General features: G+C 33.7%; 3 protein-coding genes across 4 annotated transcripts; all 3 read left to right on the forward strand.

Annotated features, from left to right (window-relative positions):
• Nucleotides 1-292: 292 nt before the first annotated feature.
• On the forward strand, nucleotides 293-2,981 carry LOC146958080 (protein IQ-DOMAIN 3-like). Of its 2 annotated transcripts, none has more exons than XM_085739715.1 (6): nucleotides 293-425; nucleotides 622-706; nucleotides 822-1,220; nucleotides 1,315-1,542; nucleotides 1,743-1,865; nucleotides 2,140-2,981. In XM_085739715.1, exons 2-6 carry the CDS (start codon nucleotides 638-640, stop codon nucleotides 2,779-2,781), a joined length of 1,461 nt encoding a protein of 486 aa, XP_085595841.1. In that variant the 5' UTR covers nucleotides 293-425; nucleotides 622-637; the 3' UTR covers nucleotides 2,782-2,981. The 2 variants fall into 2 exon arrangements, with proteins under 2 accessions (XP_085595841.1, XP_085595842.1); XM_085739716.1 differs by lacking the exon at nucleotides 293-425 and adding an exon at nucleotides 431-457.
• Nucleotides 2,982-3,094: 113 nt separating this feature from the next.
• On the forward strand, nucleotides 3,095-5,644 carry LOC146958081 (F-box/FBD/LRR-repeat protein At5g56420-like). The gene is made up of 3 exons (XM_085739717.1): nucleotides 3,095-4,681; nucleotides 4,920-5,060; nucleotides 5,152-5,644. The coding sequence occupies exons 1-3, from the start codon at nucleotides 3,956-3,958 to the stop codon at nucleotides 5,419-5,421; spliced, it is 1,137 nt and encodes a 378-aa protein (XP_085595843.1). The 5' UTR covers nucleotides 3,095-3,955; the 3' UTR covers nucleotides 5,422-5,644.
• Nucleotides 5,645-17,364: 11,720 nt separating this feature from the next.
• On the forward strand, nucleotides 17,365-25,115 carry SAMTL (mitochondrial substrate carrier family protein). The gene is made up of 7 exons (XM_085741212.1): nucleotides 17,365-18,838; nucleotides 20,880-21,297; nucleotides 21,477-21,621; nucleotides 21,735-21,850; nucleotides 21,989-22,067; nucleotides 23,612-23,845; nucleotides 24,572-25,115. The coding sequence occupies exons 1-7, from the start codon at nucleotides 17,764-17,766 to the stop codon at nucleotides 24,893-24,895; spliced, it is 2,391 nt and encodes a 796-aa protein (XP_085597338.1). The 5' UTR covers nucleotides 17,365-17,763; the 3' UTR covers nucleotides 24,896-25,115.
• Nucleotides 25,116-25,580: the final 465 nt, after the last annotated feature.

The raw sequence follows: 25,580 nt of genomic DNA on the forward strand, positions 1-25,580 counted from the left end.
TCTACGAATGAGGTTTATACAAAGTAACTAATTTTATTATTTAGAAAAATTAAGAATATTATAGGAATAGTTATAAACAATGTCAATTGATTCTTTTTTGACGAATATTTTTTCTTAATTTTGATTTAAAATGACAAAAGCTAAATTAAACTAAATACCATGATTCATGAATATGAAAAATGAAAAAAGACAACGAAAGGAGGTTGTTATTTTGTTAGATGGTTTTTTTGTTTTCATTAACGTTAAAATTAGGAGTTACTACAAACAATCCGTATAGGGCCCCACATAATCTGACACCCAATCCTTGCTGTAACAATTGTTTCTGTTGAAGTTATTTTTCCTTCCCTCCTTTTGTCCTTTCCTTCTCTTCTCACAAGGGCACGTTACCTTCATTTGCAAGGGATATTTCCAATTCTCATGCAAAGGTGTTAGAATGTGAAAACACTTCAATTTTTTGGTCTCTTTTTTATTATGTTCTTGCCTCTCCTCTATTAATTCTTGATCCTTTAGTTTTATTATCAATAATTAATTAGTTATTTGTGTTTGATGCATTGTTTTTGTTACCAAGATCATGAATTATTATTATTATTGATTTAATTTTATTTATTTTTCATCATCAAGATAAAGGAAATTGCACATGGGGAGGAAAGGAAGTTGGTTTTCTGCGGTGAAGAAACTTTTCATTTCTGATTCTAAAAAAGATCAGGTTTGAATAACTCATGTTACATCAATTATCTCCAACATTATTAATAGATTATAAGAAAATTAGAAAAGATTGTCATTCAAGCAATGTTTTTTTCTTTTCTTTTTCCATTAAACAGAAACATCTTCATAAGTCGAATTCGAAGTTAACATGTTTTGGGCAGCCGCAGCATCATCATCACCATCACCATCATCATTATGAGGATTCTGAGTGGAAATCTGGAGGAGTTTCACCAATCACTGTTATTCCTGTTCCATCTCTTCCTCCAAAAGAAGATGTTGTTAAACCAAAGAAAACTGATGCAGAGAATGAACAGGACAAACAAGCCTTTTCATTGATTCTAGCCACAGCTGTTGCTACAGGCGCGGCCGTTGCTGCTGCTAAGACTGCTGCTCAGGCTGCTGCAGAGGCTGCTGTAGAGGCTGCTCGTATCACAAGTCTTCGTCCTTGTTACATTGGAAAAACTAATGAAGAAATAGCGGCTATCAAAATTCAAACTGCATTCCGTGGATATTTGGTATGGACTCTATTATTCGTTTGAAAAAATTGGTATCCATTTAGATTTCACTTATCTTCTGACCAATATTTCCTTAATTTGTTATAAATTTTAGGCAAGGAGGACGTTGCGTGGATTGAGAGGTTTGGCGAGGTTGAAAGCATTGGTAAAAGGACAATCTGTTCAACGACAAGCGGCTACTACTTTACAATGCATGCAAACTCTTTCGCGATTGCAGTCTCAAGTTAGTGCGAGGAAGATAAGAATGTCTGAGGAGAATCAATCTTTTCAACGCCAATTGCAGCAGAAACGTGAAAAGGAACTTGACAAGTTACAAGCTGCTGTAAGTATTTTATCAGTGTTAATTTATTTTAATGATTATGCTTAATGTTTTGTTTTTATAGAAAATGTTTAATTTTATTCAGTGCAATCAATACATTTATATGCTTTGATTTTGTTTTCTTAAACAAAATCTAGAAATGAATGATAGATGTATGATAAGGCTTTTAAATAATTGTACTAAAGTGGCCAATACATTTGCAGCCTATTGGAGAAAAATGGGATTATAGTTCACAATCAAAGGAGCAAATCCAAGCAAAATTGTTGAATAGACAAATTGCTGCTATGAGAAGAGAAAAGGCTTTGGCTTATGCATCAACACATCAGGTACTAACATACCTCTTTTTATAGTATTTTTAGTAATGCTGAATTTCAATACAAATGAGAAAAGTTATTTTACACTAACATTTAATCACAACTCTTCAATTTGCTACATCGTATTTTACGGTTTTTAACTAAAAACAGTTATGTAAATGACGGTTGTGTTGGCGAGTTATGATTACACTTACAATACATATAATTTATTCCTTTAAGATTTATGATAAGCAAACATGAAATAGTTTTATATGGATAATAACCTATAACTTAATTTCTCTAACAGCAAACATGGAGGAACTCTTCAAAACCTACAGATGCCACAATTATGGATCCAAACAATCCCCACTGGGGATGGAATTGGCTTGACAGATGGATGGCTTCAAGGCCATGGGAAGGACAAAACACTAAAGATCAAAAGAATCATAGATCAGGAAAAGGTGCTGCAAGCCATACCATGTCAGTTGGAGAAATCTCCAAATTATATGCTCTAAGAGATCAAAATCAAGATGATAAAAAATCCCCTACAAGCCAAAAAGCAAATAATCCAAACCAAGCTTCAAGGGCAGCAGTACCTTCAGCATCTACTAGAGGAAAAGCAAAGACATCATCAACTCCAAGAGTTGGTTCTTGGGGTGGTGATGGTGACTCCAAATTCACATTCAACAAAAATTCCGAAAGTAATCGTCGTCATAGCATTGCAGTGTCTCCGGTGAAAGAGGATGAAAGTCTTGTAAACACACCTGCAAAATTTTCAAAGGTTAAATCTAACGTGCAAAGTCCTTCTGTAAAGAAGCAGCTTTCTTTCACAGCTTCTTCATCTGGTTCTAGAAGGCATTCTATTCCAACTAAGATGGGAATGAATTCTAATAAAAATGTTGCTGCTACTATCCCTGAAGTGAAAGTGAAAAATGGAGGGAGCAAATAGATATCAACATTGGTGCATAATTAACTTCCATAGAATAGAATATTATATATGGATGAAGAAGAATCAATAAAAAGGTGGTATCATCTTATAGTTGTCTATATATATATATCACTCATTCTTCATAAGAAATATTGTTGGTGCCAAGGGAAGGAATGTAGAAAAAACAATTGGTTAATCAAGTGATCATTTTGTTCATACAATTGTATTCATGATGAAACACCCAAAAAAAAAAATTATTTTACTTCTCAACTGTATGTAGAAGTGTTATTTGTGATGTTAGTTTTGGATGATACTAACTTTACGACACTAATAATTTTTTTAATGATTGGTTTAATACTATTGCATTTGCGACTGTGTTATTTATATTTATATTGAATCCTGTAAACTATTTTCTAGAATATGGTTCTGTACATGGCCATATTAGATAGATGTATTCTCCTCATCATGTTATGAAAAGCATCTGCAGACTACAATCTAGAGTACTAAGATATGCATCTTATAAGAGACAAATTTTGACAACTCTTTTTATCTGAGGTTTGTAATTTTAATATGTTTTTGGCCTCTTAAAAAAAACATTACTACAACATATTGAATAATTGAAAGTGTTGATTAATCGCAATATAGGCTTTTCAATATTACAAAAATTTGGCGAGCACATTTATTTTTAGTGTTGATTAATCAAAATTTGATAATGTATTAATACAATGTATTGAAAGTGCACATGTTATCTTTTTGATCAAGTTTGATTTTTTATATCAATAACATGAATGATCTTCCTTTTAATTCTAATAATTTTGTCCAAGATATATTAAAAAAAAAGTAAACCAAACAAACCCTAAACCTTAAACAAAAAAAAAAAATTGTTTGAGTTATACACCTTAACGTCATAGAAAAATGGACAAATAAACACGATTTTACTCCGTTTATTAAGCTTTGACCATCAATCAAAATTTATTAATTTGAGTGTACCGTAGAATTTGCCTACTTAAATACGGATGAAGGAGAGACGTGGGTTGTTAAAAACTGACGTGGCAAAATTATGAAATTTGATTGGAAATATTTTCTCAAAACAAATATTCTAATTTTTGGCGATATATGATACAAGTTACAACAGAAAACCTATATATTCAACCCTAACCCTACCCTTTGCTTGCCGCATTCACCATTAAAGAAGATGAGTTCTTCTACTCTGCGGCGATCAATTCCAACTGTGGATAGAATTAGCAATTTGCCAGATTCAATTCTCTGTCACATTCTCTCTTTCGTCCCAACCAAACTTGCGGCAACCACAAGCGTGCTCTCAAAAAGATGGGAACAGGTATGGCTCTCAGTTCTTGCTCTCAACTTTGACCAAGAAGCCTTCATAGACTTCAACAGCTTTTGCAATTTTGTTTACTTTACCATGTCGTTGCGAGACAAAGAGATTCCAATCCATTCATTTACCTTCAAAGGTGCTGATTCTTGTTGTCTGAGACAAAGAGATTTCGATAGAATTTTCAGAGATGTGATGGAACGAGGAGTCGAGAATCTTAACTTTGACATGTGCAATAAAATGCATTTGATCAAATTACCTCCCCGCATTCTCAGTTTTAGGACGCTTCATGTTCTTAAGTTGGGACATATAAAAATGGGAGATTTTCATCAAGTGGATTTTCCTTGTGTCAAAACTATTCGTTTGGATGGTGTTTATTTCTTGTATGCCGAACATATTGTGAAGTTTCTGCAAGGTTGTCCTATTCTAGAAGATTTGGATACAAAAGAATTTGTATTGAAGGCATCCCTTGTTCATTTGGAAAACTTGAATGCTTTACCTAATTTGGTTAAAGTAAGGATTCGTCATTATTATTCATATATTCCAATGATTTTGGTTTGCAAGACAAAGAGTTTGCATGTAGAAAAGGTATGCACACTAACTCTTGTGTTCCAAATCATCCGTAGTTTTAGCATTTCATTTTTGTTTCAAATCAAAGTATTTATATTTTTTACATTGAAGTGAAAATTTGTAAAACAATTAATGGGAAAGTTAAGAGTATTGATACTAATGTACGTTGATTAAATAATTTCTTAAGATAGAATCTGAAACCTACTAATTAAAGATTTAGAATTGGGAAATGCATTTCTAATGTTTTGTATTGCAGTCATTGGGATCTTTGACAATGCTTCCAATATTTCACAATTTGACCCACATGGAACTTAATATTCATGATAAGTTTCTGGTGTGCACATGGTTGCTAGGAATACTCCCACGCTTCCCCAACCTTCAACATTTTATCATTCAGGTTTTGATGTTTCGGATTTTTTTTTTCTTTTTAAAATCTAATTTCAAGTATTTTACTTTTAAAACCAAAAAATCAAGTGAATTGTTGACAGGATTGTGGGCATGTAAAGAATACTTGCAACGTTTGTTGGAAGCATCCACCAAGTGTTCCAGAATGTCTTTCATGGAAGCTCAAAACATGCTGCATTAGAGGTTACATAGGAACAGAACATCAGCTGGAATTTGCAAAATATCTTATGCAGCATTCATATGTACTAGAGACTATGAAAATTCAGAGTACCTGCCCTGAAAAGGACCAAATGTTACTGAAATTATCATCATGTACAAGGGGATCTACAACATGTAAACTTTTATTTGATTGACGATGACAATCATGTCATGTTTTTTGAAGAACATATAGTGGTTTTTCATGAACTAATTTTTTGGGAGTTATATCATATACCTTTACTCAGCGTAAAAATACCAATACATGTAATCTATGTTCTTTTTATTCTATTGCATGGTCTAGTCTGGTTGTCAATTCTATGAATGTTGGTAAAATGTATGATTTTGAGTTTTAACTGATTGCTTGAAATTTGAAAGAAATCCAAGTTCCTATCAAAATATTTACATTTTTAATAGCATCAGACTAAAGAACTTGATCAAGGAAACAGTTTTGCATGTGAATAGGATTTTAAATCCAATTCATTGACTTGTCCATGTGGTATGTAGGGAGAAGTATTGTAATTGAACAATATTTGTTTGTCATAGCAAAATGGATTTTAGTGACTGATGAAATGAGGTAATTGATTTAAGAGTCTAGAGTACACATTTGACATCGAAGCATTAGGCTTATTTTGCGTGGTACCAAAGAATTCAGTGTCTATTTCATCTTGGTTTCCTGCATAGTCTTGGTTGTTTGAAAGCTACAATTTCCAAATGAAATATATCAACACCAAAAATCTTATATCTAGAAATTTTAATCATTAATTCAAATTATAGGGTGATCTTATAATTTGAGACATTTGATTTCATATACCTGATGTAGAGTCGAGCCAGATTGTTAATAATTCCTAGTTTCATGTCACATGCTGAGTTCCCCACAGGTTTCTAGGGCAGAACCCTGGTGAAGTATGGCCCTGAGCATTATTCACTTGTAGTGGTGAAGTATTTATAGCCATTTTACTTTATTCAATTTTTGCTGTCCGTTGAAAATTTGAATAGGATTTTATTCATCCATCTATAAGTTCTTGAAATATTTCATAGTTAAATATTTTAAATGGGCAGCACTCTGTCAAAAAAGCTACTGATGAGTTTATGCATCATAGGTACCCTCGTCCATATAAATCCTGAGAGCATTACTCACTTGTAACGGTGCTAGCTAGTATTATGCGTCATTGGTTCCCGCCTTACATGGTTAGTCTTTTTGAAATCTATTCTGCACTCTAAGCCAAAAGGCTTGCTTGAAACAATTTATATGGATGCTATGTCTCACGAGGATTTGGTGGCAAAAGCTTTCCAACACACCGGTTAAAATTCACATGGTTCCACCCAATCGTGTGGATTCCATACAAATTTGGTTGAACTCGTATACATATTTTAACTAATCAAATAGAGGTTTTAAAGTGTGTGTTCAAAACTGTGTTGCTATCATTTTTCATATGAATAAATCCAATAGTTCCTTATTTAAGAAAAATTGTAATATAATATGTTTGTACATTAATCGAATATCTCTTAAATATCTCGTTTTCTCAGTCTCAAGGATCAGAGAGAGGCATTAGTCCTTTTGGCTTCTAAAAAAAAGTCACTTAGGTTGTTTTCTTACTTGTAGAAGCTTTTGATATATCCATTATAAATTCCCACATGGGAAGTTGAATGCTAATCATTTTTTTTTTTTTTATGTTTGGTTTAATACTACTGCATTTGTGACTGTATTATTTATATTTATATTGAATATTGTAAACTGTTTTCTAGAATATGGTTCAGACAATGGCCATATATATTAGATAGATATATTCTCCTCATCATGTTATGAGGAGCATCTACAATCTAGAGTACTGAGATATGCATCTTATAAGAGACAAATTTTGACAACTCTTATTATGTTGCGTTAGTTCATCACAGATTATAAAAGAGAAAAAATAGTACAGACTAAATAAATATGCAGTTTTGTCGTGTGCTGGACATGGTGTTTTGGGTTGTCCAGGCCTCCAGGGTATTTGGTTTGGTTGTTTTTTTATAGGCAAAATGACAGAAGTGAAAATGTTATTATCATGTGTTGAGCTTTGGAACCTTTGCATAAAAAACCTTCATAGTCCTAAGTCCTAACCTGTGTCACTCGGCTTTCCCATCTTGTAAATCGGTTTTGTAAAAAAGAGTTAGACTTAATGTATAAAAAAGTTAAATCCGCTATTTTTCTCTTCACATCCTCAACATGTAAAATGTTTAGCAAGATCCACCAATCTTTGAGATTAAAATGGGAGGCACTGTAGATACCAAACCAGGATAGTGTAAATTCCACACAGAAATAGAAAAAAGGAGCAATTCTGTGTAAAGCAATCAGTTATAAACAAAGTAACAAACTAACTGAGGAGTGTAAATCCCTCACGCCATCACCAATTTACCAAACCAAATTGTTTTCCACACATTCCCCAGCTCTTGCAATTCCTCCCAGAAAACTAGACCATGTGTCACATTGACGCGGGGAAGGAAGAGTTAGCGAGAAATGCTCTATTGGCCCCTCAATCTATCAGAATGTATCTTTTAATGGCACAAATCTATTAAATATATAGGTTCCCATCGAATTAAACAGTAATGTTATATCGAGCGAAAATAGTTTCACAAATATCCTGCGAAATCATATACACTAGCATTCCCTTCAAAAAATCATATACTAGCTTTCAATTTTTTTTTACGCGAACTATCATTCAAAAAAAAATTTAAGTTAATTTTTAATTTTGGATTTAACCATTAGTACAAAAATAAAAATTAAATCTATTTTGTTTTTTTATAAATGTATTTTTTTTTGGGTACAAGTGTATTTTTTTTCCTTTCTATTTTGTGTATTTGTGATGCTTTCTAAACATAACACAGCATTCTAAATCAAAAATCAGTCTCAATTGCCATTTGTGAAATATATGTCGCCAGATTTAACATTTGGCTATTACTTTTTCCAACCTATGTGTTACTAACGCGTCCTATTTTTTATTATTAGTACGGATTATATAATTTGGATTTTTTTTAGTGATTTTTGGATTTAAAAACTATATAATCAATAATCAGAATCTCACCCATTTCAACAGTTTTAAATTTTGCTTTAAAACACAAACAAAAAGCTAAGTAAAAAAATGATAAAACCTGCAAAGTAAAATAAAAAAATAAAAAATACCACCACAAAATTTTAAAAGTCAAATAGATCTAAGAAAAAAAAACGGATTTTTTTAGAATATGAAGAAAAAAAATTAAAAAAAACAGTCTAAAAGATGGAATTTTCGAATTTGAGGGCGGAGTCCTATAAGAAGTCCCTTCTAGGGGAGTTTTGATCCTTGATTTTTTTTTCTTTCTGATTTTCTGGGAACGTTTCAAAGCGATCTGATCAAATAGTCTGAAAATCGACTTTTCACCAGAACTCGACGGAAGCGACTAATAATGACCTGAAACACAAGAAGGGGGTTAGTATGGTTAGTATGGTTCTTAAACTGATTATCCTTGTTACAAATAGATTCAATCTTTGTGTTACAATTCAAATTATAAAATCTGAATAAGTCTTCCTTGAATTTTTGGCACAAGAGAAGTGTATATGGAGTGTTCGGATTTATAATCCGAAAAACAAGAAAACGCGGCCTATTAAAATTCAAATAGGTGAAAAACTCATCTTCCACGAAAAAAAGGGAAAACTTAGTTTGGGTTCTATAATCCAAAAATTCCCATGAAAAAATAAGGCGCTAGAGAAGGTCATAGGGTAGGAAAAGTAATAGTCTTAGCATTTTCCATAGTTAAATTATCACACTTATATCTAGATTAAATAACTCTCTATCCCAAAGGTCATAACGCTTTCATAAAAAAATTATTACTTTTTCCACTGCTTTCTCACGTGCTCTGTTTTTTTTCTCCCAAAATACACTTTGTTCGGATTATATAATTCGAACTCATATAGAGGGAATTTTAGATTATACAATCTGAAACATGTTGAAACTCAAAAAAATGGCTATGTAATTGATATCAAACGTCTATGTTGATCATCGTATGATCCCCATAAAAACTGCAAAGCAATTCTATGGATCATATAAATGTGCAGCAGTGACCATGATATCAAAAACCACTCAAAATTAAATAAAAAATAAAAAAATTGAAAATGGATGAGAAATGCTGAATGAATGAAAATGTTGAGGTACACAAGGCTATTTATAGCCATAAAATGCCCAAAGACTGTAAATTGGGTCAAAGGAAACATGTGTAACGTTTAAAGCTCAATTAACACACCACAATTTATCTAAACCTTTGGTGTAACACAATCATCCACAGTCTGAGACAGTTCAAATTATATAATTTGAACACTTCATAAACATTTCAGATTATATAATCTAAATCGTCGGTGCTATGTGGATCACAAAAAATCTTGTACTTGACTTGTTCGGATTATATAATATGAACTCTCCATCGTCCTATAAAGTATGAGTTTAACACAGTCTCAAAACAATTCGGATTATATAATCCGAACATTTCTAGGATGGCTTCAAATTATATAATCTGAACTCGTTCAGAGTGTGGACGGTGTCTTGGTCAGCAAGGCTAACTCATTGAACACGTTTTTCTTTGGTTATACTAATTTTATTGACTAGTCAAACCAATTTCAACATTTTTTTACCCTAATTAATGGATTGTTACACTCTATGCACTATCTTTCACAAACCCCTCTACAAATATTTACCAATCCTTCACAAATTCTCATTTCATCTCACATTCTCTCCTTTTCTTTTCATCTACAATGTGCTTCCACCGTTGGTCTTTCATACAAAAAGGTTACTCTAACACATAGTGAACCAGATCAGATTATATAATCTAAACCAAGAACAATCTGGTTTCGATTATATAATTTGAATGGGTTCAGTTCCTAGAAGAAGAAAAAATTACGAATCAAATAACCATTAGTCGGAGGAATACGACCTTACCTTGTGTTTGAAAATGCTTGAAATGTGATGTTTTTGAGCAAAAAACCTTCAAGAATCATACAATGTGAGAGTTTCAGATTTTGGATGGTGAGAGAGACTTTTTTTTAGAAAAACATAAATGTTGAAAATAAGGGAAGATTCTGATTTAGGCTTATATATAGGAAGAGTTCGAATTATGTAATCTTAAAACTTCAAAAAACAGTTCGAAGTATATAATCAGAACATGAGTTATTTTCGAACTTTTGGAGGGTACGTGAGAAGAGAGTAAGGTGGAAAAAGAAATAGTCATTAGGTAATTTAGTGACAATACATTTCATTATTTCCGGTCAAAATTTATATTAGCTATTAATTTGTACATGTATTTCTTTCATTCATTTTTACTATCAGGTGTGACCACATGTTTAATTACTAGCAATTTAGCATTATTTGTGTATGTAATTTTTTTTTTTTTGACGTTATGTGTATGTGAACTTTGAACATAACTTAAAAAGTTAAAACCCAAGACAAAACTTATCAACGTGGGGATTTTGAGAGCACTGATAGTTACAAAAATCATCATTGAACGGTAACCTAATAAAATCTCAAGGGTGGAATGGCTATGGAGCATGGCTAGCCATGGTGGAGCATTTGCATTTAGCACGATGGCCACTTTTATTGTGGACTTCGTAGGATTCTTTCAATACAACTTTCATAGGAAGAGAAAAAAAATGATTGCCAAAAAGTATAATTTCCAAGATAAAAAGATCGATATTATTATTTTTACAACAACTTCTTTGTATTTTTAGATTCAGAATATTTGAAAAATTTACACCCATACACAACTTTAGAATAGAACTTCCAATAGCATAATAACGTGTGGTTAAGTGCAGTCGAGAAAAGCCTACTAAAAACCTAAAAAATACAGTGTCTTCAAACCATGAATATTGGTTATTGGCAAGCATATAACCGCTGTCCACTTGGCAATAATCAAGCCATTAAAAAAACATAGGGCAAATCATTGTCTAATATATATAAATAAATAATAAATAATGATATTAATATTGAACAATACTATGTCGAAACAAGTTGCATTTTTATGTAACCAAGCGTATTCTGTTTTTTCTTTTGTTGTGTTTAGGCAATTCCTCTATTTATATTGTTTTATTTTTCCTACCATAAATAGTAAATCCCGTCATTTAAAAACAAGTTGCAGATGGATAAGCTTTACAATGTTACACTTTATATTTGATTGAATTAAAGTGGTTGATTATTATAATTATAAAAATAAAATAACAGGATCGTGAATAACAAGAAGGGCAATGACCCTGCAGTTGCAGTTTCGGCCCCCTGTGTCCCCAATCGGCGTCCTACATATTGCTGCGTCACCTACTATCCATTCAGCATGTATTTATCCATAACATTAACATAACCCCACAAATATACTCCCTCCGGTCACATTTATAAGCAAAAAATGACTTTTTAGGTATATTGAATAACAAATGTATCTGGTCACATTTATGGATTAGATACATTAATTATTGGATGTATCTAAAAAGTTGTTTTTTGCTTATAAATGTGACCGGAGGGAGTATTTTCCTAGAAATTATCGGCTATATAAAAGGAGGAGGGATTGATCTTTGAAGTCCTATGAAGGGAAGGATAAACATTCCTTCTATATTTTTATTTAGAAAATTGTTCACACATTAGAGAAGACTGTGACACACATGTAAAATACGTTTTTGCCCCCTCGGCAGTTAACTGCCGAGGAATTCAAAATACGGCTGCAGTTAACTGCCGAGGAAAACCTCGGTAGTTAACTGCCGAGGATTATGTTTCGTCAGATGAAACAGGAAACCTGCTCCCCCTACACACTATTTTCATCAACTTCCATACCATTTCATCCATTCCTCCCCAAATTCAATAATTTTTTTCCATCAAATCTTTCCCCCAAATGATTCAAGCATCAAGAATATGAGCTATCAACACACTCTAGACGTAAAAAAACAGGTATTGAGCATTTTAATCGATTTATTTTTTGGTTATTGTATGGGTATCTACGTCAGTTACGTAGAACTCTGGCATGGGGAATCTCTGGCATGGGTATCTACCGAGGAACACTTAGGAAAAAAATTTGGTGCGAAAAAATGGCAGCTACTGCCATTTTTTCAAAAAAAAAATTTCTTTGTTTTTTTTTGTTTTTTTTTTGTTTTAGTTCATTATGGCATTGATGTTTATGCATTAGTTAGTTGTTAATTCATATTTATGTGTTGTTTAATTATAGTAATGACCGAGAACGCGGAAGATGTTTCAGAAGAGACAAAACGTAATTTTGTCCAAATTTCCGGAGATGTCAAGCCGCCTAAGGTTAAAGTCAAACCAAACATTGAACAAGCTTCTAAATATGTTAGCCCCGGTGTCGTCCCACTTCAAGCCCACGAAGTGGACACGACTAGGTTTTTTTCTGACGACATTAAGTTTCAAGATAGAGAAGAATTGCTTGGGTGGGTACGTTGTCAAGCAAATAAGGCGGGATTTACAATTGTTACACAAAGATCAAGCTTGATCCATCCAATATTGCGCCTAGTGTGTGAAAGGAGTGGAGCTCACAAAGTGCCTAAAAAAAACCAAAGCATGCGACAACGGGCTCAAGAAAATGCGGGTGCTTGTTCATGATTAGTGGATATCAAAGTACGCAAACAAAGGAATGGGGATTGAACATTCTTAATGGAGTTCACAACCATGCCATGGAGCCGGCTTTAGAAGGACACATTCTTGCCGGTAGATTAAAGGAGGATGACAAGAAGATTGTACATGACTTGACCAAGAGCAAGATGCTTCCAAGAAATATTTTGATACACTTGAAGAACAAAAGACCACATTGCATGACAAATGTGAAGCAAGTGTACAATGAACGTCAAAAAATATGGAAGGCAAATAGAGGTGACAAGAAGCCGTTGCAATATCTAATCTCGAAGTTGGAGGAGCACAACTATACTTATTACTCAAGAACACATGGTGAAAGTAATACAATCGAAGATATCTTTTGGGCTCATCCAACATCCGTTAAGTTGTTTAACAATTTTCCAACGGTTTTGGTTATGGACTCCACCTACAAAACCAACTTGTATAAGATGCCAATGTTTGAGGTAGTTGGGGTAACTTCGACCGATTTGACATATTCGGTTGGGTTTGGATTCTTGATGCATGAGAAAGAGGAAAACTTTGTTTGGGTTTTAAAAATGTTGCGTAAACTTCTTACTTCAAAGATGAATATGCCTAAGGTGATTGTTACCGACAGAGATGGGTCTTTGATGAAAGCGGTTGGAATTGTTTTCCCGGAAAGTTATGGTATGAATTGTTACTTTCATGTGCAAGCAAATGTTAAACAAAGGTGCGTCTTAGATTGTAAATATCCTATGGGAAAAAGGATGGGAAAGAGGTGAGTAATCGCGATGTTGTCAAGAAGATCATGAGGGCATGGAAAGATATGGTTGAATCGTCCACTCAAGAGTTATATGCAAATGCATTAGTGGAGTTCCAAGATGCTTGTAGTGATTTCCCACCTTTCCTAGCCTATGCCATGACCACCTTGAATGAAGTGAAGGAGAAAATAGTGAGGGTATGGACAGACCGTGTGTTGCATCTTGGTTGTAGATCCACCAATAGGGTAGAATCGGCTCATGCTTTGGTGAAGAAATATTTGGACAATAGTGTGGGTGATTTGGGTACTTGTTGGGAGAAAATACATAACATGTTGTTGCTTCAACACACTGCGATACAAACAGCCTTTGGTCAGAGCGTTACCGTGTTGGAACATAGATTCAAAGATGTCACTTTGTACTCCGGCTTAGGTGGTCATGTGTCTAGATATGCTTTGGACAACATTGCTATGGAAGAGTCACGTTGTAGGGAAACGTTGTGCATGAACAAGGAAATTTGTGGTTGTGTTCAAAGGACATCTTACGGCTTACCATGTGCATGTGAAATTGCAACTAAACTCCTTGAAGAAAAGCCAATTTTATTGGATGAGATACACCACCATTGGCAAAGGTTACGCATGGGAGAAGAAAGTAATGAACTTGGTTTTTCGGTGGATGATGAGTTGAAGGGTATTGTAGAACGTCTCAAGAAACTCCCTTTCCAAATGAAGCTTGAAGTCAAGGAGGCTTTGCGGCAATTGGCATTTCCTGAAACCACCATGATGTCTCCACCACCACAAAAAGCAACAACCAAGGGAGCCAAGAAAAAAGTGGACATTGCGAGGTCTAAAGGAAGAATTACATCCACTAGCCGGATCCCTTCTTCTTGGGAGGTTGTTGATTCCCAAAATCCGGATAGTCAACCGTCACCATCACCAACAACATCATCATATAAAAGGAAAAAAGGTGCTCGTCTTGGTAAAGCACCAATTTCCCCACTTCCACCACCTTCTCGGTATCCAAAGCCTAAGGCTATCCCGGTTATGAGGCCTATTGATTATATGCCACGCTTCATGCTTCCATTTATTGAAAAAGTGGTGGATGTTATTGGCGATGGACATTGTGGATTCCGGGCTATAGCCGAGTTCATGGGCTTAACCGAACAAAATCATCTCATGATTCGTACACATCTTATTCAAGAATTAAAAGATCATAGAGATGATTATGTTGAAGTATTTGCGGGTGAGGATCGTTATAACTACATTTTAAATGGCTTACATCCTCCCGCAAATACAAAAAGTTGTGCACATCTTGTTGATAAGTGGTTGACTTTTCCGGACATGGGGCACATTGTTGCCAATTATTACAAAAGGTGTGTGGTTGTGTTGACAAATCTTGAACTTGGTAACTCGGAATCTTTTTTTCCACTAAGAGGGCCACCACCGCCGGGTAAGCAAAAAACTCCCATCATGTGCCTTGGGGTAATTCCTAATCACTTTGTGCTTATTTACTTGAGGAATGGTTGTCCACTACCTCCATCATCTACGGAGTGGCACAATCACAAGAAACAAGATGCGGTGACTTGGGAAGATGAGTATTTGGATCAACATGAGTTGTTCCGAAAGCTTATGGCTATTGAAAGTGGAAACAAACCGCCAAAACCACAAAAGGAATCAAACAAAGCGGCGCCTATTTTGTTGGACACTCCCGAAAAACCAAAACAACAATTTGAAGTTATTGCGGAAGATGAGGAAGATTTTATGTCACTTGATCTTCTCCAATCACTTGGCAATTAACAAGGGATTTTTTGTCGGTGTTAGTCCTTTTTTTGGTAGAAATTACACCGACGTATATTTTGGGGTCAAAATTGTAATGTCAATTTTTTGTGGCCAATATATAAGTAACATTATGTAATTGATATTGATATATATGATAATATGACTTTTATTTACTTGAAACTAGTGTAATACTTATTTATAGCTTATTAATGTTTACGCATTTGATTTATTCGTTATTACATTCCATTTAATTTTGTTCTAATCTATGATTATTTTGTTAAAGCTTTTGTCAAGTGAAACATGTCAGAGGTTGCAAGAATTGAAGGTCGTGTTAGGTATTGCTCGTTTAAAAAGACGGTTAAGGTTATGATAACACTGACGAACTCTATTGATGATTTGAAGACACAACTTAACACTTATTTTGAGCATCTTGATGAAAATCAATATACACGTCACTTGTCTGCTCTAATGCCAATGATAGACCTAGGAGAAGATATAGATGAATTCGCATGGAAAACGGCAAGCTATATGCCTTGGCTTATTAAAGACGATAGCGACGTCGGATTTATGTTTAGGAATATGGTGGAAAATAATGTATTATATATATATGTTCGTTCCATATGCAATTGCAATGAATGTAAGTAGGGATTTAATTTAATGATGTGTAATGATGTGTAATGACTTGTAATGTGTTGTTTGATTATGGACACTATGTTCCGTTTTGATGAATTTCAAACTTTTGTGTGGTTTGAACCAAATGTCGGTTTGATTTAATTATGGACATATGTAAAAGATATTGTATTTTTCTTGTTTATGACCGAGTTTCATTGTTGTATAATTTGAATTGCCTATGGAAATGCTCTGGTGAAATTACAGGTCAAAACTGGCCTAAAAACGGCTTGGTAAGGGTTAGCATTAATGCAGGACCTGCTGTCTGCATAAATGCTTTCCTCGGCAGTTAACTACCGAGGAATTCCTCGGCAGTTAATTGCAGCCGGATTTCAAATTCCTCGGCAGTTGCCGAGGGGGCAAAAGCGTATTTTACATGTGTGTCCCAGCCTTCTCTAATGTGTGAACAACAATTTTCTTTTATTTATTATTATTATTCTCTTTTTGGTACAAACTTTTTTTAAATTGTTTACTAATATATAAATATTTTTTTAATGGCAATATATAGACACACACAAAAAAGTCATTTTTATTCTTTAAAAAAAGTCATTTGACCAAAAAATAATATATTGCCATTAAAAAATATTTATAGGGGAGGTAAAAAAATATTTTCAGGGGAGGTAAAAAAATAATATTGTTTGACCAAAAAGTAATAATATAGTTAATGTACCGTAGTACAATTCAACCGGTAAAAAACCACAAAGACATTTAATATCGTGACACGGTAATTTGAATCCGCTTCTCTATTTCTTGATACTTACCATGTGTGAGTTTTTTAATTTTGTTTTTTTTAAACAAAATCAATTAAAACATGGACAATAAAAAATCTAAAACAAGAAAAATATTACATCCTCTCAAAAAAAAAATATTACATAACATTTATATAAATTATAAGCATAAAGCATTTGTTTAAAATTTTTGGTAACAATTATATTAAATAGTTCAAAAAAGAAGAAATATACATAGAAAATCTTATTCATAAGCTCAACATAAAAATAAAATAAACAATTAACAATTATATGATAATGTAATTTTACTTTCTTCCATTCTTTAGTTTTAGTTTTTATAAATCCACTTGGATCGACTTGATAGTACACATTTACGATATTCGGTATAAGTTTCAAATTAAAATTACTTCAGTGTTAATTTATGTAAATAATAGACATAGAATGGTCAACAAATTAGTCGATCTATTGATGGATATCGAATTTTAAAAAAAATAAAAAAGTTATAATTTTTTTGATAGAAAAAGAAAAAATAAATTAGTCTATTTTTATTTTACTTTATCTCTCACTCTTGGAGATGTTTTCATTGTTCTTCTTCCTCTGCCATTCATATCACTCTTTAACATAAACTCTGTCCAAAACCAAAACCACCGCTTAAATCTCTTTTTATCTTTTCCCAATCTTATCCAAATACTTTAATAATATTAAACTATATATAGGAATAAACTATTTTTTATTTTATACACCGTCCAATCAAAAACCTCTAATATTTTTCTTCATCAAAATGAACCAAAATGTTCAATCTTCATCGGTTTTATGCATTCAAAGATAGATTTTTTTCAATCCCATTTCCATAAACAATCTCATATACCATATACTCTCTTTCAATTTTCTGAATTTTTCTTATTTTTCAAATTTTTGTGTGGTGTTGTTTCTTACAAGATAGTGCAAAAAATTTCGACTTTTTCAAAGGATTGATCAGAAATGGTGTTAGATAACGACCCAGTTGAGTCTTTTTTCAATTCCATTCAAGTTATGAAGGAATCACTGTCACCACTTGAAGTGGGTTTTCGCAAAGCTGCAAAGGATTTTGAGCATTGTTTTGCAAAGAATAAGACACAAGGTGTTTGTTTAATTGCTCAAGTGAAAGATGGTGGTGATTTTCAGATCTGTGATGTTAAGAAGAAAAAAGGGTTGTCAATGAAAGTTCCTTTGAAGGCTTTTTTGGGTATGTTTTCACAGAATTCTGAAAAAATGAATAAAACTCAAGTGGTTAAGGAGAATGAGTCTTCTTGTAGTAATTGTTTGAAGTTTTCTGTGACTTGGTCTTTGTTGGTTAGTGGGTTTATTCAGTCTTTGCCAATTCCTTTTAAATCCGTGAAGAAGAGAGGTCAGAAAGTGTGTGATGAAGATAGTCATAAGGAGAAGTGTTCATGCATGAAACCAAGTTTATCATCATGTGAAATGAAGCATAATGAGTCAAAGGGTAGAACAATTAAGGAAAAAGTTGTGAAGAGGAAAGATGGAAAAGAACATGTTTCACTTGAATGTGTGATAAGTTTTATCTTTGATCAGTTATCTCATACACTTCAGAGTCTTGATCAAGGAATCAATGGATTGCAAGAGAAAAATGATGAACTTGAATGTGGGAAAAGCTCGTTGGATTCAGCTCCTTTTGGTCATGTGAATGCATTCACTAGCTTCTTGGAAGGGCATAAAGTGGATGTGAATGGATTCTTGGGGAATTTGAATTTTGCAAAGGTGGGTGGTGTGCCATCAAGTGTAGCTGGAGAAGAAATTGCTTCACAAAATGAAATGGGAGATAGTGGTAATGATGAAAATAAGGAAGAAAGTGTGGGAATTTCGGCGCAGAAGGTTGCCTCGAACATATTCAGCATTCCTTTAACGAATGTGGAGCGTCTAAAGACTACACTTTCCACGGTTTCATTGACCGAGTTGATTGAACTGCTACCGCAGCTCGGGAGAACAACGAAAGACCATCCTGATAAGAAGAAGCTATTCTCTGTACAAGATTTCTTTAGATACACAGAGTCTGAAGGTGTGTGACATCTTACATATGATTTCAAAAAAGATTTAATTTTTGCTTGCAACTTGGGTTATTGTTTAGTATAATAACATAGAACCTTTGGTTAATGTGGACCTTTTATTATTTAAAATTGTGCATTTATTAGTATAAGCATGTATATAGGAATAGGATATAGTATGTATGCGTGAATGTAGAACTTTATGTAGTACGAGGCTGAATGTCGGGTAGTAAAAAGTCAATCAGAAAATAAGAACAGTGTTGGAGAGATGATATTTTGCTCTGATAGATTAGTGGTTTCACACAAGCAAAGATAAGATTAGGAATGAAACCTTTAGAGAAAAATAAGATAGCTCCTATTTTACAATATGATATAATGTAAATGGTCTGGAGTCTGGACATGTGTGGAGAAGACCTATAGAAGCTATAGAGTCAAATCAGGAAAAACTATACATCAAATCATTGGAAAAGATTTGGAGTTAAATGGTCTATCTTTAGATTTGTTTTTGGAAAAACCAAATAATATATTAATAGAATAATTCAAAGCACAAGGTGTGCCATAATTAAAATACACAAGAACAATAGGTAGCTTAAAGCACACTACCTACACGCACAAAAAAAAGCGCAAGATACACGCACCCACAAGAAAAACACCACAACCAACAAAACAGCAATGATCACCCTCGCTACAACCCAAATTAACTAGAGGTTGAGTACTTCATTGGTTCAAATGTAGGTCTATCTTTAGATATGATTCATGATAGGATATTATGGCGTTATTTGATCGCATGGCCAACCCCATCTAGTGGGAAGAGTCTTTGATTGTCGTTGTCGCTGTATTCATTGATAGGGTAGGATACTAGGATCTGTTAGAATATTGATCCAATGAGCCAGGCTGGATTCAGATGATGATATTTATTGGCTATTAGTTTATAATCTATGCTCAATTTTTCAGGGGGGTAAAAAATAATGAGTTAATAGTAATTTCGGTTAGTTTAATGAATCTTCTTAATTTAGGGTTCTAGTGCCCTGGGTACACAAATTTGTTCTGTAATGTAGATTGTGGTTTTAAAAGGTCTAGTAGCAAATAGAAAATAGTTACTCATTCTTGGACAATTGATCTGCAGCTTAAAATTAAGTAGGATACTTGAGGGGTGAGAGAAGTAATAGTATATTTCTCTTTTTCATTACTATGGTTACATCTTAAAAGTTAACTGTATAGGAAGACAGAAGATAAAGTGGTTTTTTCCAAATCTTTTGGCAGCAAATTATTAGTATTTCTTTCTGAAGGATACAAAGAAGAGAAAAATCATTATCGCTTCTAAAATATCAAAATTTAAAACCAGGTTCCAAAGAAGTAATTTTGTTATTAGATATGATACCTTAATGGCTTCTCATGTACTACCATCATACGAGTACATATTGAAGTTGAGGGATGGAGTTATAAATTGTAACATGCAACAGTAACTAGTTATGAAAATAATTTGTATTAGTTCTTTAGTGGTCAAATTTATTTGGGTGTGACTAATCACATTTACAGCAACTATGGTCTTGTGCACATAGTCTCAACTTAAAATATAGTTCTACACATTTTTCTATGTTTTTGAAGTACATACATACATGTATTTCGATTATGTCCATGTAGGACTCAAGAGTTCTGGTGTCTTCTTTTTGCATCTTTTTACATATCATATTTCAATATCTATGATCATTACTCTAAATAATGGCATGTCACTCATGAGCCTTTCATTTTTATAAGCTGATAATATGCAGATGTGTCAGCAATGGGTAAGTTAGTGTCCAAAGAGAACAATTTTGCTTGTTCGTTACTTTACTATCTGTTAGTGCAAATGATTAATCTTTATACGAATAGATATTGATTTTGTATCATTTAAAATATTCATAAAAGACGGCTCAGTCTTATGGAAAAACATAAACGAGATCAAAATAAATAAAGAAAATAAACACAAGAAACAAAGATGATTCTTTTTTGAGGTCACCGAACTCTGGAATGACATATTAACGCTTGTTTTTCATTTTCATTATCATCAAAAAGGGAGGAGATTCTTTGAAGAGCTGGATAGAGATGGTGATGGCCAAGTAACTTTAGAAGATCTCGAAATTGCAATGAGAAGGAGAAAGCTTCCACGAAGGTATGCTAAAGAATTCATGAGCCGTACTAGAAGTCACTTGTTTTCTAGGTCTTTTGGTTGGAAACAATTCTTATCATTCATGGAACAAAAGGAGCCTACAATTCTTCGTGCATACACTTCTCTGTGTTTAACCAAGTCAGGGACATTGAAGAAAAGTGAAATATTGGAGTCACTAAAGAATTCAGGACTGCCTGCAAATGAAGACAATGCTGTTGCTATGATGCGATTTCTAAATGCAGACACAGAAGAATCTATTTCATATGGACATTTCCGCAATTTCATGCTTCTGCTTCCCTCGGATCGTCTTCAAGAGGATCCTAGGTAAGAGGACTATTTTCATTTGATTGATTTTCTTTCTTTACCTTTTTGCAACATGATTAGATTATGAATATGTGTTACTGTCAGTACTTACTTACCTATCGGCTCAACTTCCACCATCATCAATGGTTAAGATTCATCTACTGTATTGATGACTGTCCTTGTTATGATTATGCATTCAGGAGTATTTGGTTTGAAGCTGCAACTGTAGTTGCTGTTCCACCATCCGTCGAAATGCCTGCTGGAAGTGTTCTAAGATCTGCATTGGCCGGTGGCCTTTCTTGTGCCCTGTCATGTGCATTACTGCATCCAGTTGATTCAATCAAGGTAGAACTTAATGATTTCTGTAGTTACTTATTTCATGATTTTGTCTGCTTAGTGCACACAATTCCATGACTTTTGGCTTCCTCATCGTCGTCTTATTTGCTGTATTACGTTAGACTCGAGTACAAGCATCAACCATGTCCTTCCCTGAAATAATTGCTAAGCTGCCAGAGATTGGGACGCGTGGTTTATACAGGGGTTCAATCCCTGCAATTCTTGGACAGTTTTCAAGGTTTGTTATTAAATCTTTCTTCATTTTTTCTGCTACCTTCCTTTATCTTGAGAATATAAGCTTCATTTGTGCTTTAACCTTCTCAATCATTGAATAGTCATTTTCCTTTCAATCTCATGGTAGCTTTTGAAAATGTAGCCATGGCCTGCGAACTGGGATATTTGAAGCAAGTAAATTGGTGTTGATAAATGTTGCTCCAAACTTACATGAACTCCAGGTAATTTCTTCATCCTATTTTCTATTACGTATATTTTGGGCTACTGTTGATTATGCTTTTGATTCACTTTCTTTTTGCTTGCGCATTGTTTGGAATGCAGAGAACATAAATTGAGTTGCCTCATTTCCCCAGTGCCTTCCTTTTGTTCAATACTTTCTGGTTTTCTGCATTATATAACGGCTACTGTTGTGTTATTTGAGTTATCAACTTTTGGCAACTTTCACGACAACATTTTATGTTGTTAGCACAATTCAAATAGGCAGTTGATTATGTTAAGTAGATGATTAATAAATATACCAGGCATCCATCAACCATCAACAAAACTTTCAGCAACCACAAAATTGAATGTGATTAACTACAATTTTGAGGTGTTCGACTCTTCATGTAGTAGAACACCTGAAAATTATGGTTAACCACGTTCAAATTTGTGGTTAATGAGTTTTGGCACCTATTTGAACTGTGTTAAACACTTAAAAAGTCATCTCTCTTATATAGTTATTAGGTAGTATTGGTTAAAGTTGCTGCGTTATCAAGGAAAGTGGTTGACGATATAGCCAAACTACGGCAGTAAAGTTTCCTGAGCTGTTCAGCTCATGTCAAGCTTTGTAGTTACCTACTTTTCCACTTACAAGAGAAATGTTGGGACTAATTCACTTAAACTGAATCGCTTAGCTCCTTGTCTTTTCTAGAAGGGTTTTGCTAACATGTGCCATTGTTATTAAGGATAATTATAATGAAGAGTGATGTATATATTATATATTATTCATAACATGAGTGAACAAGTTTAAAAATTCCTTATGAAAATGTTGCAAATGCTTTCAATTGAGGTGTTTATACCCTTAGATTATCATTTTTCAAATTTCAGATATAAATTTACATTTTATTAATATAAAATTTTTATGCACTTTTAGCGGCCTTTTAGCTGTAAAAAAAGAGTATACAAAATGCGAATGATGAGTTTTGCTAACATGTGCCATTGTTATTAAGGATAATTATAATGAAGAGTGATGTATATATTATATATTATTCATAACATGAGTGAACAAGTTTAAAAATTCCTTATGAAAATGTTGCAAATGCTTTCAATTGAGGTGTTTATACCCTTAGATTATCATTTTTCAAATTTCAGATATAAATTTACATTTTATTAATATAAAAATTTTATGCACTTTTGGCGACCTTTTAGCTGTAAAAAAAGAGTATACAAAATGCGAATGATGCTCTTATATCAAATAAGAGGGTAATTATTTTTTGTTAAGTGAGGGAGTAAAATATTAACCATTGAATATTATTTCAAAGGAAGGTTAAAAACATGAAGTCCTATACTCTTCTCTCGTAATGGATCCAGTGCTGTTAAGTAACTTTTAAGTGTGATCATCCATGTATGATTGTATAGTCAAGATTTGCTCCTTTCTCGTAAAAATATCCTCTCACTCGATACAACTTCTGTGGTTGACAATAGGTTCATTATATTGTTTGAAAGGGTATGATCTGTATTATTCTTTTTTAAAACCTTTTAGCCTCATAGATTATCATTTCTGTAGGTACAATCTATAGCATCATTCTGTAGCACGTTTTTGGGAACAGCTGTGAGAATTCCCTGCGAGGTGTTAAAGCAGAGATTGCAGGCTGGTCTTTTCAACAATGTGGGTGAGGCTTTGGTGGGTACTTGGCAGCAAGATGGTCTTAAGGGCTTTTTTCGTGGAACCGGAGCCACTCTTTGTCGAGAGGTTCCATTTTATGTTGCTGGCATGGGGCTTTATGCTGAATCAAAAAAGGTGCGTAAATTCCATGTTCTGATGTGCTTCTTGGTTTTGGGTTTGTCAATGGAATTTTCTGAGATTTATGCATTATAAATTATTTGAAACTCAACGAATGTGTGTATTCATCTAAGTAAAGGCTGTACCTTGATAAACAACTTAATTAGATGCTTATAGCATAACTGCTGATCATATAAATGCTCATGTATAAGCTATGTCTGTAACGTATAAATGTTCATGCATAAACTATGAAGCACGGGTACAGACACCGGACACGACACAAACATGGACACGCCGACACCGATAATTATTTGAGTCGGTGTCCGACACCGACGTGTGTCTGACACCGGGACACACCTAATCTGAGGAGTGTCTGTGCTTCATAGTGTATAAGCTATTTCTGTAACAAGAGGTAAAATGATGTCAGAGTCAAACTATTTTCATATAAGCTATATTCATAAGCTATCATGGAGAGGTTATGAACATAAGCTCAAAACAATTTATAGACATGTCACAAACAGTCTCATAAGTGTTTATGCTAACAGATAAGCCAATTAAAAGATAAACTTTTAGTTAGCAAGGTTATTCATAGAAGTTTCAACAGGCTGAACATTCATCATTCTCTAAAATGTTCATTGCATACTTCCTCTTAGAAATGATGATAGTATTCTTGGATTGTGCCACGAAGAAATATCAATATCTATATTTTAACGACGAAATGGTGTATTGTCATGAATGTTACAGGGTGTCCAAAAACTATTAGGGCGGGAACTCGAGGCCTGGGAAACAATTGCAGTTGGAGCTTTATCCGGTGGCTTGGCTGCTGTTGTTACGACGCCGTTTGACGTCATGAAAACTAGAATGATGACCGCACAGGGTCGATCTGTGTCAATGACCATAGTAGCCTTCTCTATACTCCGTCATGAGGGACCCCTTGGCTTATTCAAAGGAGCAGTTCCTAGGTTCTTTTGGATTGCTCCTCTTGGTGCCATGAACTTTGCAGGTTATGAGTTAGCAAGGAAAGCCATGAATAAAAATGATGAGGCTAAGACCGGAAATTTAGACTAATGTGTCACACAGTCTCTTGGAATTTTTGGGTTTCTATTAGTGAGGCCATTGATGCTTGCTCTGAAATACACATTTTGTTTCCTTTTGTTCATTTTATACTTTTGGAGTCTGCCATTTGTAGCAGCAGGTTTTCTCTTTTGAAAGAAAAATATTCATGTTCTGCTTTGCTAACTAAAAAGGTTCAATTTATTTTCTTCATATGATGTACAGATTTTGTTAATCTTCTGTATCTTTCAGCTTTCATCATTTGTTTCTTGGTTCATTTAATTGTCATTCCATTTTGAGGTTGTTTGTAGTCTGCTTAGTTCTTTTTTTTCTTAGAGCACAATGCCATTTACAATCGACCATTGACAATCATATGCAGCTCACCAAAAATGTACTATTAAAAAGAAACAAAATAATGAACATGGGAGGCCGAATCAAATCCGTGAAATAAGAGTCACTCAAATCTATTACTACTTACTAGGAGGACAAATGATGTTATAGAAACACTCGTCTAAAATGAAACTGAGATTGAGATGGGATCCTACCAAAGTAAAACCAGGATTTGAATGGCCATAAAATAAAACAGGTTTATATGCACTTGATTTCCCTTTTATGAAAAATGTGGGAGACAACAAAAGCCATGCTCCTTGTCAAAAATCTACAACCATATGTTTTTAAGCAGCCAACAAAACTATCATCT

The sequence above is a fragment of the Medicago sativa genome, chromosome 1, assembly GCF_051527215.1.
Source record: "Medicago sativa cultivar Bolivia chromosome 1, Bolivia_mono, whole genome shotgun sequence".
Taxonomy (NCBI): Eukaryota; Viridiplantae; Streptophyta; class Magnoliopsida; order Fabales; family Fabaceae; genus Medicago; species Medicago sativa.

Coding starts and splice junctions, on each gene's coding strand:
- LOC146958080 (XM_085739715.1), top strand. CDS start 638: ATGGGGAGGAAAGGAAGTTGGTTTTCTGCGGTGAAGAAACTTTTCATT. Junction 707..821: donor CTGATTCTAAAAAAGATCAG/GTTTGAATAACT, acceptor TCCATTAAACAG/AAACATCTTCATAAGTCGAA. Junction 1,221..1,314: donor CTGCATTCCGTGGATATTTG/GTATGGACTCTA, acceptor TATAAATTTTAG/GCAAGGAGGACGTTGCGTGG.
- LOC146958081 (XM_085739717.1), top strand. CDS start 3,956: ATGAGTTCTTCTACTCTGCGGCGATCAATTCCAACTGTGGATAGAATT. Junction 4,682..4,919: donor AGAGTTTGCATGTAGAAAAG/GTATGCACACTA, acceptor TTTGTATTGCAG/TCATTGGGATCTTTGACAAT. Junction 5,061..5,151: donor TTCAACATTTTATCATTCAG/GTTTTGATGTTT, acceptor AATTGTTGACAG/GATTGTGGGCATGTAAAGAA.
- SAMTL (XM_085741212.1), top strand. CDS start 17,764: ATGGTGTTAGATAACGACCCAGTTGAGTCTTTTTTCAATTCCATTCAA. Junction 21,622..21,734: donor ATCCAGTTGATTCAATCAAG/GTAGAACTTAAT, acceptor GTATTACGTTAG/ACTCGAGTACAAGCATCAAC. Junction 23,846..24,571: donor TTTATGCTGAATCAAAAAAG/GTGCGTAAATTC, acceptor TGAATGTTACAG/GGTGTCCAAAAACTATTAGG.